Source organism: Struthio camelus, chromosome 3, assembly GCF_040807025.1.
Source record: "Struthio camelus isolate bStrCam1 chromosome 3, bStrCam1.hap1, whole genome shotgun sequence".
Taxonomy (NCBI): domain Eukaryota; kingdom Metazoa; phylum Chordata; class Aves; order Struthioniformes; family Struthionidae; genus Struthio; species Struthio camelus.
This window is the reverse complement of record NC_090944.1, coordinates 50,356,097-50,369,518: the sequence shown is the minus strand read 5'-3', so window position 1 is coordinate 50,369,518 and position 13,422 is coordinate 50,356,097. Positions and strand designations below refer to the sequence as shown.

General features: G+C 37.9%; 1 protein-coding gene across 3 annotated transcripts in view; it reads left to right on the top strand.

The window, feature by feature from the left end:
• Nucleotides 1-13,422, top strand: part of MDN1 (midasin AAA ATPase 1) — a 113,641-nt gene that overhangs the window by 25,425 nt on the left and 74,794 nt on the right. For all 3 annotated transcript variants that reach the window (XM_068937775.1, XM_009668368.2, XM_068937776.1), the window contains 17 exons: nt 189-337; nt 418-478; nt 1,026-1,234; nt 2,668-2,771; nt 3,873-4,017; nt 4,928-5,024; nt 6,655-6,768; nt 7,412-7,559; nt 7,734-7,844; nt 8,694-8,845; nt 9,344-9,522; nt 9,896-10,104; nt 10,618-10,764; nt 11,658-11,799; nt 11,912-12,046; nt 12,123-12,261; nt 13,252-13,390. In XM_068937775.1, coding sequence (XP_068793876.1) covers nt 189-337; nt 418-478; nt 1,026-1,234; nt 2,668-2,771; nt 3,873-4,017; nt 4,928-5,024; nt 6,655-6,768; nt 7,412-7,559; nt 7,734-7,844; nt 8,694-8,845; nt 9,344-9,522; nt 9,896-10,104; nt 10,618-10,764; nt 11,658-11,799; nt 11,912-12,046; nt 12,123-12,261; nt 13,252-13,390 — 2,380 coding nt within the window. The remainder of the gene's footprint in view (nt 1-188; nt 338-417; nt 479-1,025; nt 1,235-2,667; nt 2,772-3,872; nt 4,018-4,927; nt 5,025-6,654; nt 6,769-7,411; nt 7,560-7,733; nt 7,845-8,693; nt 8,846-9,343; nt 9,523-9,895; nt 10,105-10,617; nt 10,765-11,657; nt 11,800-11,911; nt 12,047-12,122; nt 12,262-13,251; nt 13,391-13,422) is intronic.

The window sequence follows — 13,422 nt, the reverse complement described above, 5'->3', positions numbered from 1 at the left end:
TTCTAGGTTGTACCTGGAGGAAAAACTAAGGTCTTATGTGGTGCTTTTAGGTGCATCTTGGAACTAATTTTTTTTTTTTAAATTAAAAAATTGTAAATTCAGCACCCCTCTAAAAATTTATAAAGGTGAAATTGAAATGAGCTGTTTGATAGATTTTTATCCTTGAATTTTTTCATCTTCTCTGTCAGAGCAAGGCAAACCTTTGCTGCCACACGGCCATCTGCAGTATTGATTGAACAGCTTGCAGTCTGTGTTGTCAAAGGAGAGCCTGTGCTCTTGGTTGGTGAAACAGGAACTGGCAAAACCTCAACCGTTCAGTACCTTGCTCATATTACAGGTAAATGCAGTGTGAAAACTGTAACTTGTACAGAGATAACACAGAATACACTAGTTGATGCTTTCTATTTCTGTTTCAAGGACACTGTCTGAGGGTTATCAACATGAACCAACAAAGTGACACTGCAGATCTACTAGGGGGGTGAGTCGTTGGCTGCTGTTCAGCCTGTTCTGCATGAACCAGTTGGCAGTATCAGGACAAGCTTCTAATGCAAGCGTAGTTGTGTTGTCATTGAATTGTTTTTAGATGGCATCTGTTTCATAGCAGTGTGAATGTCTCAAACATGTTTGTGTGCAGAAACCTTGCCGTCCTTGTTCAACATCTTAAGCAGTGTCACTGAAATGTATGCACATGTGAATGTGAGGAAGTCATTCAAAAGCTCAACCCAATGATGTCCTAAAAATGGTTAAGTTTTTCAGTGTACACCCAAGCTAATATTCAGTAGACCTGTTTGTGCATAGTAATAAAGATATTTTACATACCAGGGCAGTCCTGTCTTTATGCAATCACCTCTTAAGGTGCATTTAAATATGTGCTGTTTTACTTTTCTTGTTAGTGGAGTAAAAAACTTTGGAAACCTGAGTTCCTTAATACACGGTGTTGCTGTCTCAGTGACTACTGGTTTTTGTTAGTTCGCGGATGTTAGTTGCTGTTTCTGTGTGACAAATTAATTTTTGCTTCTCTTCAGCTATAAACCTGTGGATAACAAGCTGATCTGGCTGCCTCTGCGAGAGTCTTTTGAAGAACTTTTCTCTCAGACGTTCTCTAGAAAGAAAAATCAAACGTTCTTGGGGCACATTCAGACCTGCTACAGGCAGAAACGTTGGCATGATCTGCTCAAACTAATGCAGCATATTCATAAATCTGCTATTAATAAGGAAGCAAAAGAAAATGCTGGTAAGATTTCAGTGATCAAGCACAAATTGCTAGCTGTGAACCATTTCAAGAGGAGATGGGAAAATAAAAACTGGTGGCTTTTTTCTAGCCCTCTTTATTACATCCTCTCTTATGGTTTTGAAAAATGCAATCTCTTTCTAGAACAAGACATTCAAAATACTGTTATGATGGTTTTTTTTTTCCTAGTCTTTCACTGCTGTTTTCCGTGTCTGATGGAGTGAAGGTTGGCTTTTCAGGCCTTACAAAGCTCTTGACACCTGATCTCTGCTCAGCCTGTTACTTGTTCCCTGTGTTGGTGAACAGTGCTAGCTGTTTGTGTGTCAGGCTTTCATACGGATGATATGGATGCACTCATGCTTTCTTTCAGACCTAGAATGTCATTAGGTTTCACAGATAGCCCTTCTTAACCTTCCTCCCTCCCCCCCCCCCCCCCCAAAAAAAAAAAAAAACCCACAACAATTCTCTTGTGAAGCTTGGTAAGAGCTTGCTGAAGACTTGGTATCAGTGATGCTGACTTGACCGATTCATTGTGGTTTTGTCTCTGGATATTGGTTTATCTCTCACTTTCTCCTTCGCAACTTCTTTAGGGCAGAGGCAGTATTGATACTTTGCCTTGCCATAGAGTGTTTTTTGGTCCTAGATCTTCTGAACAAATCAAGTCATGGCTTTCATTCACTGTGGGCCAAATGAGCTTATTCTCCTGAGTATGCAGATACTAAAATGAGATACATAAAAATATCGGAGAAGATGAAGTTTTAAAGTCATTGCAACTACTGGGAATCCAAAAATAAATAAAGAAAAGCAGGATTCTGCTATAACTAAAAAAATGCATGAGGATAAGCTTACAAAGTTAGCGACTTAAGTCACTATAGTGCTGAACAAATGCATGAAGCTCAGGCTATAACTTTAAACAAATAACTGAAATAACTGCAATACTAAGTAATTTTGTAACTGATAAGCAAATGTTCTTACTCATAACTGATAAGCAGAAGTGTTTGTTCTTACTGAAAATAAAGTATTTATTCTTAATGTGTTCTGTAATAAGGTTTATAAACTTTTGGTTTTTGGGCTACTTCTCTCTGTCTTTGGGGACTGGAGAGTGGTTTCCATTACATTGCAGGCAACTGAATTGCCAGCATAAGTATTTATTCCTAAGCTGGGACGTTTTGGAAAGAATAACAAAGCTTTCTATACACGTACAAAAAAAAAAAAAAAGCGTTCAGCTAAATTTTCAAATATTTTCTGCAAAATATAGGGATTTTTTTCTTAATTCATGAGATGTCGTGTAGAAATTGAATGTTTTCCTTGCTTAGCCAAACTTCATTTTATTGTATCTGACTGCGGGCCTGAAACATTTTGATAAAATGCTGTTTTTAAATATCTTTTTGTGCTGTTGTTCTTATGTTGCAAACTTAAACTTCTTTTGCTTGCAGGCTCACCGCTGAAGGAAAAGTGGGAGGCATTTGGTCTTAAACTGAATCATGCTCATCAACAGATGAAAATGACAGAAAATGCTCTTCTTTTTGCATTTGTAGAGGTATTTAGAGATCCACATTTTGATGCTGGGAAGAGTGAGGAGGAACTTTTATAAGATGTTGCAACCAATATTATAGCTTCCTGACATGAATCTTGCTGTGAAGTAAAATTTGTTCCACGATAATTCTGTGGAATAGAGTGTACTGCTTCAATAAGATGGTCATTAGATAGAAGGAAGAGAATTTGTTTCTTGATAACCCGGTAACTTAATGCTGTATAATAAGTACGATGGTTGCTATGATTAAAAAAAGTTGGCAGCATTACGGCATGTCATCTTTTCAAATGTACGAGATGAGAAAATCCACCTTGACCAGTCTCCAGTAGAACATGTACCTGCCTAGGGATTTATGTGAAGTGTTTATTATTAAGAATCTGTAACGTGTACCTGCCTAGGGATTTATGTGAAGTGTTTATTATTAAGAATCTGTACTAAGTATCTACAACTGATTTTTTGAAATGTTTCAAAAACATGGTGTCATAGTATAATATTTTAATGACATTAGTTTCCTCTTAGGCCACTTTGTCTTATGCATAGTTGTTCCTTGTCATCCCATTATTCCAAATATATGCTCTCAAATTTTATTTGAAGTGTATAAAATGTTAACAGTCCTCTTTCTAAAATATAATGTTTGGGGATCCTTTGACTCGAGTAAAATTTTAATAATATATTACTCTGAGGAGCGTAGTATCGCTCATGTCTTTGGGTTTCTTTAGGTTAACTGTCTTAATCCTCTAATAGTGCTGTCACTGAAGCTTATGTACCACAGTGATAGGATATAGCTGACAAGCAGTGGGTTGCACAAATGAGGGAGCTTAATTCTGTTGTGAGAACAAAGTGGATAATTCTTACAAATCTTGCAAAAGATCTTGTGAATCTGAATGTTATGTGATAATGGCCATAAAAATTGTTGAGTTTTGTGACTCACAAAATACTTGCAGTCATTGAAGGAGAGAAGTACAACTGCTATTGCAAGATAAGATCTGGCATCGCCATTTGTCTAATCAACCCATAGACGTCAAAACAAATATTTCAAATATACAGCTGCTTTAGATGATATATCACTGCTGATGACATAACTTTAAAAATTGATCTTATTTTTAGGGTACTCTAGCCCAAGCTGTTAAAAAAGGAGACTGGATTTTATTGGATGAGATTAATTTGGCAGCTGCAGAGACTTTAGAGTGCCTGAGTGGTTTATTGGAAGGGTCTTCTGGGTCGTTGGTGTTACTAGACAGAGGAGACACAGGTACTATTTCTGTGTTTGCATACACTGTATTTTGGTATCTGCTTTGTTATATTCCCTATCCCGTATGCCTCAAAAGAAATGAAGAACACATTCCTTTAGAAGGAACGTGTGTACAAAAGAGAGAGTAACTTGTCCTTTTTAGACTTCATACTTGTTATACAAAAAGTGGCAGTTTTCAGTTACCGTGGCTCTACAGATTTTAGCAGTCAGAAACTGATGGGGCTTTTGCTTCATTGGGCCATACAAGGAAACATATCTCTGCAGTACCATTAGTAAGTACTGCTGTCCCTGGATATTATTAGAGGAGTGTCACGGTTTGTTACAAATTTAAGGTAATCTGATGGTAAGTGCATCATGGGACCTGGGGTTCCTTTGCTGCTGGGCTAATAGTCTTTTGCTGATCGTGGGAAAATATTTATTCTCCACCTGGAAAATGTAGACAAGGCCTTTTATTTTCTCTGTCTGAAGGTAAAACGTCTAAAGGTGAAAAACGTGATATAATTGCTAGACGTTATTTTCTGGAGCTACAGCTAGGGGCAAACGTATGATCTTCCTAGGCTGTGTTTTCTTGCTGGCTGAGAAAAGCACTGCTCATTGTTCTGAAAGAGATGGAAAGGAATCCTAAGTTTAAGGCTTATAACTTTTGAAATATTTAAGGTTGTTAAAATATTCTGCTGCATACAAATAAACGTCAATGATTCACTTGCTATGGCTGTCATAAAGATGCAGGCTTACTTTTGCTAAAGCATGTGGGGTAACTCTCTGCAGATTTATAACTCTGGCATTTTAAGAAAATGCAGCAGTGCAGCATTAGAAAACTGGCTTAGAAGAAGAATCCGAAGTGTGTCTCATTTAACACAATAGATGTCCTGGGTTTAGCTTTAATCTTTTGTTTCCTGTTTTTCTTTAGAGCCTCTTGTACGTCACCCTGATTTTCGCTTGTTTGCATGTATGAATCCAGCTACAGATGTTGGGAAGAGAAATCTTCCTCCAGGAATAAGAAACAGGTATAAGAAAAATTACTTGGACAAAATACTAAAAGTCCCTTTCTCTTTTGGAGTTTAGCTAGCTTTGTGAATTGATTAGGAGAGAAGGATAACTTATTTGAAGCCTGAGGATATGTTTGAACTTGAATTGACTTCCTCCAAGTGATGCTTTCCACATGATGGTGAAGGTTTTTTCATGAAATAGCAGCAGGAAAGTACTTCTATGAAGTTGCTGAGCATGGAGAAATGGTCTAGCAGTAGCACAGAATGTTGCCATTGGAGGCCGGCGGGGAATGATCGTTCCTTACAGTTAAACTGTCAGTGCCTGGGAATGCTACTGCAGCAGTTAATGTTCCTGGTGGGGATAATAAAGCCAAGTATTTCGTGTCTCCAGCAGCCTCTCCGTTGGTAACTTGGCAGTGTTCACGGTCCTTGCAAAGAGCTGTGTATCCAGCCTTGTTCACTCAGAAGGAAGGTGATCTGTGTGCTGGAGCAGATATGTGATATCCAAAATGTTGGGGTTCAAGCTGCAGCCAGGAAAATTGTTGTGGCAGATTTGTTCTTCAGTACTACCCATTCATGAATGCAGAGGTCTCCTATTGTCTTTGATGCAGTTTCCCTCATGAATGCCAAGAAATTGAATATGTAGTCCCTCTTCAGATTCATAGACACTGCACAAGACTGTAGAGATACATCCACTATATGCAGCTGGTTGTTTTGGACTCTTTTTGACTATTGTTTTTTAAGTAAGGTTTTTTGTTATTAGCTTTAGTGGGTTAATAGTGAAAGGAAGCAAAGTAAGTGTAATGCAGAAGAAGGACTTCAGCTCCAGCGCTGCTAATTAAGTTCTAATGAATTGCATCTGTCAAAAATACCCACCTCTCTGAAGTAAATGGTATTGCTCAGCTGTAGGTTTACTGTGGTGCACCGGGTCGCTTTTTGCAGTGGCAGTGCATGATGTGGAAAGACTAGAGACTGACATTGAACACTGGATACAATATCCTGGCCAGTTAGAAAATTTGCAGGTTAATTACTGTTGCCACTGTAGTATACTAAATGTGAAACCCTGTAATGACGTAATTAAATAAACTCAGAACTTCAATGAGTAAATGCTTTGCTGGTAATTTTCCTTTTCTTATTGCCAAGCTGTTTCTCAGTGTATTACTGCCCAGCTAGATGCCTGTAAAAGTGGAAAAGAACCTGGATATGCTAGTCAACAGAAAGTTAGAGTGAGTGATGTTTCATAGGTGTTGACTTTTTAAAAAATATGGATTGTTATAGGGAGTCCACTTTGAAAAGTGTTGTTGCTGTGTCAGTCCTCCAGTTTCAGTCCGTAACGTTTGGGTAAATGTATTGCAAACTCCTTTCATTTTCCAAAAAGTGGTCCAATAGAGATTATTTTCAGTCTACAATGTTAATACAGATAAATTACTTTTTTTTAAAAAAAAAAAAGATACTACTAGTACTTTGTTTTTAACTGCTGTGTTCTTTTGAGTCCATATATAGGCAGCGTCATTGTCAAGTCAATATTCTGTTGCTTACACAATTCTAAATGTTATATGGTATGACACTAATCTAATTTTTAATGAAGTTTATTTTTTTCTGATGTTGTCAGATATTTAAATATTATGACTTAATTTATTCCTCGTAGGTTTACTGAACTCTATGTAGAGGAACTGAGGAGTGAAGGAGACTTGCAGGTTCTTATCATGGATTACCTGAGAGGCCTGAATGTGAACAAAAATATAGTGCAAGGAATTGTGAAGTAAGTTGATTGTAATCTCTCGAAATCTTAGATGAATGTATCACAAACGGAAAGTAGGTGACTGTAATCTGTGATTAAACTGTTTTGGGAAACACTATAACACTCCCTAAACAGTAATCTGCACAACTTTAGGAAGCAGAAGAGAGATACACATTTTCCTCATTCTGAACCTTTCTATATTCCGGGGCGGGGGGGGGGGGGTTACTTTCTAAAAAAAATTCGTAAATGATTTCTTAGTGACACCAATTAAAAAGCATTGTTGTTGCAAGCCCTTTTCCCATCTAGACACTAGAAGAGTTTTTTTTTCCAAATAATTTCTGTGAACATCTTGCATGTTTCGCAGGAAACCTTTCTTCCCTCTAGAATAAGGTGTATTATCTCAGTGTATTTTGAGTTCATAGTTATTGTATATCTAAACTCTCAAAAGTATGATTTAAAATGCTATGTTGCTTTGCTTCGCTGACTGTACTGTTTTGCAATATTTGTCATGGCTTTCCCAACCTAGGGCTTCTAGAAAAAGTGACAGCTGGAGATAAGTTTAAATGTTCATGGGTTGGGTTTAATTCCTTAGAGCAGTGCTCTGATCTAAAGATGATTAGCTCTTTCATGTAACTGGAACTGGTTTCACTCTTTATTTTTACAGCTTTTATTTATCTGTGAAAAAAGAAGCAGAAACAAAGCTGGTGGATGGGACTGGCCACAGACCTCATTATAGTCTCCGTACACTTTGCAGGGCATTGAGATTTGCAGCATCTAATCCATGTAGCAGCATACCACGCTCACTGTATGAGGTGATTGCCTACATTGGGGTTTGTTTCAATGTGTATATTCCCTACTAAGTCTGTCTGGATAATGGAAAACCCCGTCTTCTGAGTGCACTATTGAATGGAAAGGATTCTTTAACCCTGTATATCTTTTTGTTAATAATTTTTCACAAAAATGTTGAAAATCTCTCTTTTTCTTAGGGCTTCTGTTTGAGCTTCCTGACGCAGCTTGACCGAGTTTCTCACCCCGTAGTTCAAAAGCTTATTTGCCAGCATATAGTCTCTGGCAACATCAAAAGCCTTCTCAAGCAGGTGGGTAACTAAGCCTATATTGAGGTGTTTATTATTCAGAGTAAAATGTTTTTTGAGTTGCCTTCTCTACCTTTTTCCTCCATGCTTCCTTATCACGGTCACGTATTTCCTATATAAAAGATAAGTGCCTTAAAAAAAAAAGATCAGTACTGTTCTTTTTCAACTTTTTAATCTCTGCATGAAATGCCCATACATTCATTGGCCTGTTTGTTAATTTGAAAAAATATGCAAGACTGAATAATTGCAGAATTGTGGATTGTGGAGAGCTTAATATAGTGACTCCAATTGTAAAGTCAGGGGCAAGAAATGAGAAGCTTTCATAGACTTTTTATTTTTAGATCTCAAGTCAGAAAATTTTGATATGACGCAAACATCTGTCCTTTGTCTTTTGCGGGGAAAGGAAGAATCACAGTAGTTTTGAGTGCCGAAAATACATGGCTCGTTAGGCAGCTCGGGTGGGGAAGCTAGTTATAAGAGATGTGTATTTATTCCAGGGGAAAAAAAACTAAAAAAAATATTATGAAAATACGTACGAATAAAAAGAGTTAAAAGCCAATTTTCAGTTTGGAAGCGTACTTTAAAATTTACAGCTAGGAATCAGGAGACCTTTTGGTCTTCGCATCTCTGGCAAAATTTCTTGCTTCCTGCCCTTGAAATAATCTGTTCAGGGTTGCACTGTAATTTGTGTTCTGGGACAACCAGACAGTACTCACTGCAGGAGTGCTTAGGGGGTAACTTAAAATGATTAAGTGTGTCTTGCAGAATATGTTACAGTGATGTAGAATATTTGTCTTTGTTAGAAATCAAAACTCATTTGCATAGTCTGTTATTTCTGTCGTTTCTCCTCAGGTAATACCAAAACCCCAAGGAGGGAGGTTTATACATATAGAAGGATACTGGATTGCAGCTGGGGATAAAGAACCTACTATAGATGAGACTTACGTGCTAACCCATTCTGTTAAGCTTAATCTGAAAGACATTGTCAGAGTTGTGTCTGCAGGGTATGTTTCATTTTTTTTTTTTCCATTAGAAAACTAATTAAAATGTATTTATTTGGGCCTTAAGCATTGATGTCCATCTAGCTGTTATTGTTTGGCACGAGTAGTGTCTGTTTTCTTCGTGTTTTGTGGTAATTTTTCATTATACATTGACTTTAATTTATACTTTTGTTTTCTGTCTCTTTAAAACATCTTCCTGCTGTACCCAGATTTTCAAAATGGTAGTCTAGAGATTTGTAGTTTGAATAACCTGTTCATTTCACATTGCCATGTAATAACTTAAGGGGTAGTGGTTTGCATTTGGGGATAAAATGATTTATATTTCTCCATATCTCTGTATGATCTTAGCTATGTTGCTCAGAATGGGTTAAATAATGGTATTTTGGTAATGCAGTTATAAAAGTATATGTGAAAATTCCAAATAGTGATATGCTGATACATTGTATACGAAATGGATATATGACTGATGCTTGTAAACGCTATTTTGGTTATCCCTTTTAGGACTCACCCAATACTGATTCAAGGAGAGACCTCTGTTGGTAAAACCAGTTTAATTCGCTGGTTGGCTGCTGCTACTGGCAACCATTGCGTAAGGATTAACAACCATGAACATACTGACATCCAGGAGTATATTGGCTGTTATACATCAGATGCCTCTGGGAAGCTGATATTTAAGGAAGGTGAGTGGGCGTATTACATTTACTTCAAATTCCTGTCTCACTTTACTGGTTTTTTTCTTCTCTTCTCTGCAGTACAGAAATGACGTTCCATAACAGTCGTTGGTCAGTCTTTGCCTGACCAATTGTAATGTAATTTATGTGAATTTTAGTGAATTCTTAAGAGTTCGTCTTTATTTCGTCTATAGTTTACTTTTTCTTCCCCACTTTATATCCGATGGGACAAAAAGATTCAATAGTTTAAACGCTACTGTCTATTTCCGATCTGGATGAGCATATATACAGTGTGAAAAGCGATTGCTAAAAGCTTTTGTCTAAACATACGCCTCTGTGAAGTTCGTTAGATGTTAACGAGAACTTTTTTGTTCTATCCAAGGTGTTCTCATTGATGCCATGAGAAAGGGCTACTGGATTGTTCTCGATGAGTTGAATTTGGCTCCCACTGATGTTCTGGAGGCTCTCAATAGATTGTTGGATGATAATAGAGAGCTATTCATTACTGAAACTCAAGAAGTTGTCAAAGCTCATCCTCGCTTCATGCTGTTTGCCACGCAGAATCCTCCAGGACTCTACGGTGGCAGGAAGGTCTGTATAATCTCTTCCGTTGAGTAGCTATGACTCTAAGGAATGAGTCTCTCTGGTACGTAGAGGTAGGTGTGTTGGGAAAACTTTCTGATGCGTAGCATAGACTTATTACGAAACTGTTAAGTGGCAGAGAGATGAGGTGGTCGTGGCTGGCTTTCAGCTCCTCATTTGGGTTCTTTAGAGGTTGGTTGCTTTGTTCACAGATAACAGACTTGATTCATTTTGAGTAGTGAAATTTCAGTGCTTTACTGGTTTGGAGCTTATGTATGCTATGATTGCCATGTCTTATTCAAGAGCACTGGAGGAGAGACTTCTCTTAGATCATTAATATCCGTTTTAAAGCTCTGGGCATCATCCAGGCTCTCTTATGCTCGCTTTCTACATTTATGTATATATGCTAATTTGTATACCATGAGGCTACCCATGTTTCTGTTGGCTGTATAGGGAAAGATATATAACGTACAGAATATTGAAGGAAAAAGTTCAAACAATGGCCCTATTCTTGTATTCCAGGTTTTGTCTAGAGCCTTCAGAAATCGTTTTGTGGAACTGCATTTTGATGAACTACCAAGTGCTGAACTGGAAACCATCCTGCACAAGCGTTGCAGTTTGCCACCTTCTTACTGCAGCAAACTCGTCAAAGTCATGTTAGACCTGCAAGTATGAGAGTCTTTCTTTTGTTGTAGAAAAAACAATGCAAGCATAGTTCAGCGCTGAGTAGAAGAAATTCTTTGTGGGGTCAGGGAAAGTGTTGTGAACTATCAGATGTCTGAAAGTCTGGCACAATTGATGGAAGAGAACCCACCACTAAAATGCTTAGTTTAACATCACCTTAGGATATCAGATTTGAGAGAAGACCAACAAAAAATTGAAGTGGAGGGCTTATACTTTGTTGTGTAAAATTTTGAGTGTTTCCCACCAGTGTTCAAAACACTCACATTCTTATTTAAATGAGTTTTAAACGTTGTCCCTTCCTGTGGATCCAAAGTGCCGTAATAGATTTGTAGCAGTCTTTGGGTCATGGTAACTTCAATTATTGTTTGTAATCAGTAATTTCAGATGTGCTCTGACTCCCCTTCATTTAACAGACGTTCAGTTTTTAGTAAGTAGCTAAAACGATCTCGTATTTAAAAACAATTGCAGGAGCACAAATCAGAGCACATTTTTCTTATAGCTTTCTAGACTGAATGTCGTTAGCTTTTCCACTGTATTAGAGTAAAATAAAACTTAAAATGCTAACGTATGGTTTTGGTGTAGAACCCATTCTTTGATCTGGATTTTTGTTTATTCCAGGTACCTATTTTTATTTACTTACTATTTTTACTTGTTATTACCTGTATTATTTTATTACAGATACCTGCCAAATTACTCAACTTGTAGGTAATTTAGGTTTGGGAGTTGTGACTGTACTAGTGCGTTTTTTTGGTTTTCTTGTTTGGCTACAGTGATTTGGTTCAAATGAATGTTGTATTGGAGAGCTCTGAGATGCTTTGCTTTAAGTATTCGAACTTGTTCATGAAGAAAATGACTGTCACATCTTGTTCTTATGGCAGTCTTACCGCAGAGGTTCAACAGTGTTTGCTGGGAAGCACGGGTTCATTACCCTGCGAGATCTATTTCGCTGGGCTGAAAGGTACAGATTGGCAGAACAGCTGGAGAAGGATTATGACTGGCTTCAGCACTTAGCAAACGATGGTGAGCCCTGAAACTTTTCTTCCTTCTTTTTAAACCCCAATTTTTAGGTATAAATCTGTTTTTTACTGATTAACCAAGCAGTAATCGATTTTTCTCTTCCTCTGTTTGATAGGTTTCATGCTTCTGGCGGGCAGAGTCAGGAAACAAGAGGAAGTGGATGTTATTCAGAGCGTACTTGAAAAGCACTTCAAGAAAAAAGTATATCCTCAGACCCTCTTCTCAGAGGAAAGTGTCAGAAAGCTGTTGGGTAAGTTTCCTAAAAGAACCACGTTGGTAGTTCTCTAGATATTGCTGAAGCTGACAAATTGCTTTGTGTTGTGCAGCTAAATCCTCCATGCAGATGTCAGTGATGGACAGAGATTTTAACCATATTGTCTGGACTCAAGGGATGAGGAGACTTGCCATTTTGGTGGGAAGAGCCCTGGAGTTTGGTGAACCAGTGCTGCTGGTGGGAGACACGGGGTAACCTTACTTTTTATCATTCAATTCTTTATAGTTCTGTAGCAATGCCTAGGTCAGACACCTAATGACTGAGTGGGCTTCAGTGCTTCTCTGATTTGGGACTTTGTAAGCGCCTCTCATGGCAGACAATGGTTGCTGTTTTTCATAATTTCCGTCTGGGAGGAAGGAATTACATCTCTTTCAGTGCGAGTCTTTTAATAGGGTTGTTTTACGTTTGTGCTCTACTTTATCTGCATTCTATATAGCTATACAGAAATTATACAGAAAGTAATAAAACTGAAGAGGGCTGACTTCTCTTCCCTCCTTCTATGAGTTGCCCTGTCAAATCTTACTGTGCCTCTTTGGGAGGTCTCTTTTGGGAATTGGGGCAGTTTGCTTTTTGAGAACACATTCACTTACATATTTTAAGGACTTCAGAGACTATAGCTCTGGTGATTTTTTTTTTTTTTTTTTCCTTGCATGTGATAAAGGAGGTGGTCATGAAAGCAGAGGCTGTCTGCTCCTGTGTTGGTTAGAAGTACTGAGAGTGACAGTTTTGGGGTAGGTGGAGGTAGAACTACAAGGAGAGGGATACTAAAAATAATTAGATTCTGAAAGAGACCTCTAGGTATTCAGTAGTTTACTCTCTCAGACTTGCGCGTGGTCCAGACGTGCGGCATCCCCAGTTAAGCAAAATGTTAGACTAGTTCAGTAGCTCTACAGGCATGCTGAAATAAGTTTGCTTTTGAACCTTCAGAAATCTATCAGTGCAGATATTGATTTAAATGTAATTAAAGGCATCTCATGAAAGCTAGCAACAGTTGTTAAGCCAAAAATGGCTTAACTTTGCATGTATTTATTTCGAGGAAAAGGGAGCAGAAGGAAATTTGCATGCTGAGGCCCTTGCCTTGTAGATCTTTAAGGAAAGTGTGAATCTATCCAAAGTGGGTGTGGTGGTTTTTTTTGTTTGTTTGTTTTAATTCTTGCCTTTTCAATTCATTGGCTTTTCAGGTGTGGTAAAACTACCATTTGTCAGATCTTCGCAGCATTAACAAATCAGAAACTGTACTCAGTAAACTGCCACTTGCATATGGAGACTTCAGATTTTTTGGGAGGACTGCGACCAGTAAGACAGAGGTCAAAAGACCAGGTTTGTCTCACATCCGTAGTGCTTCATAGTGT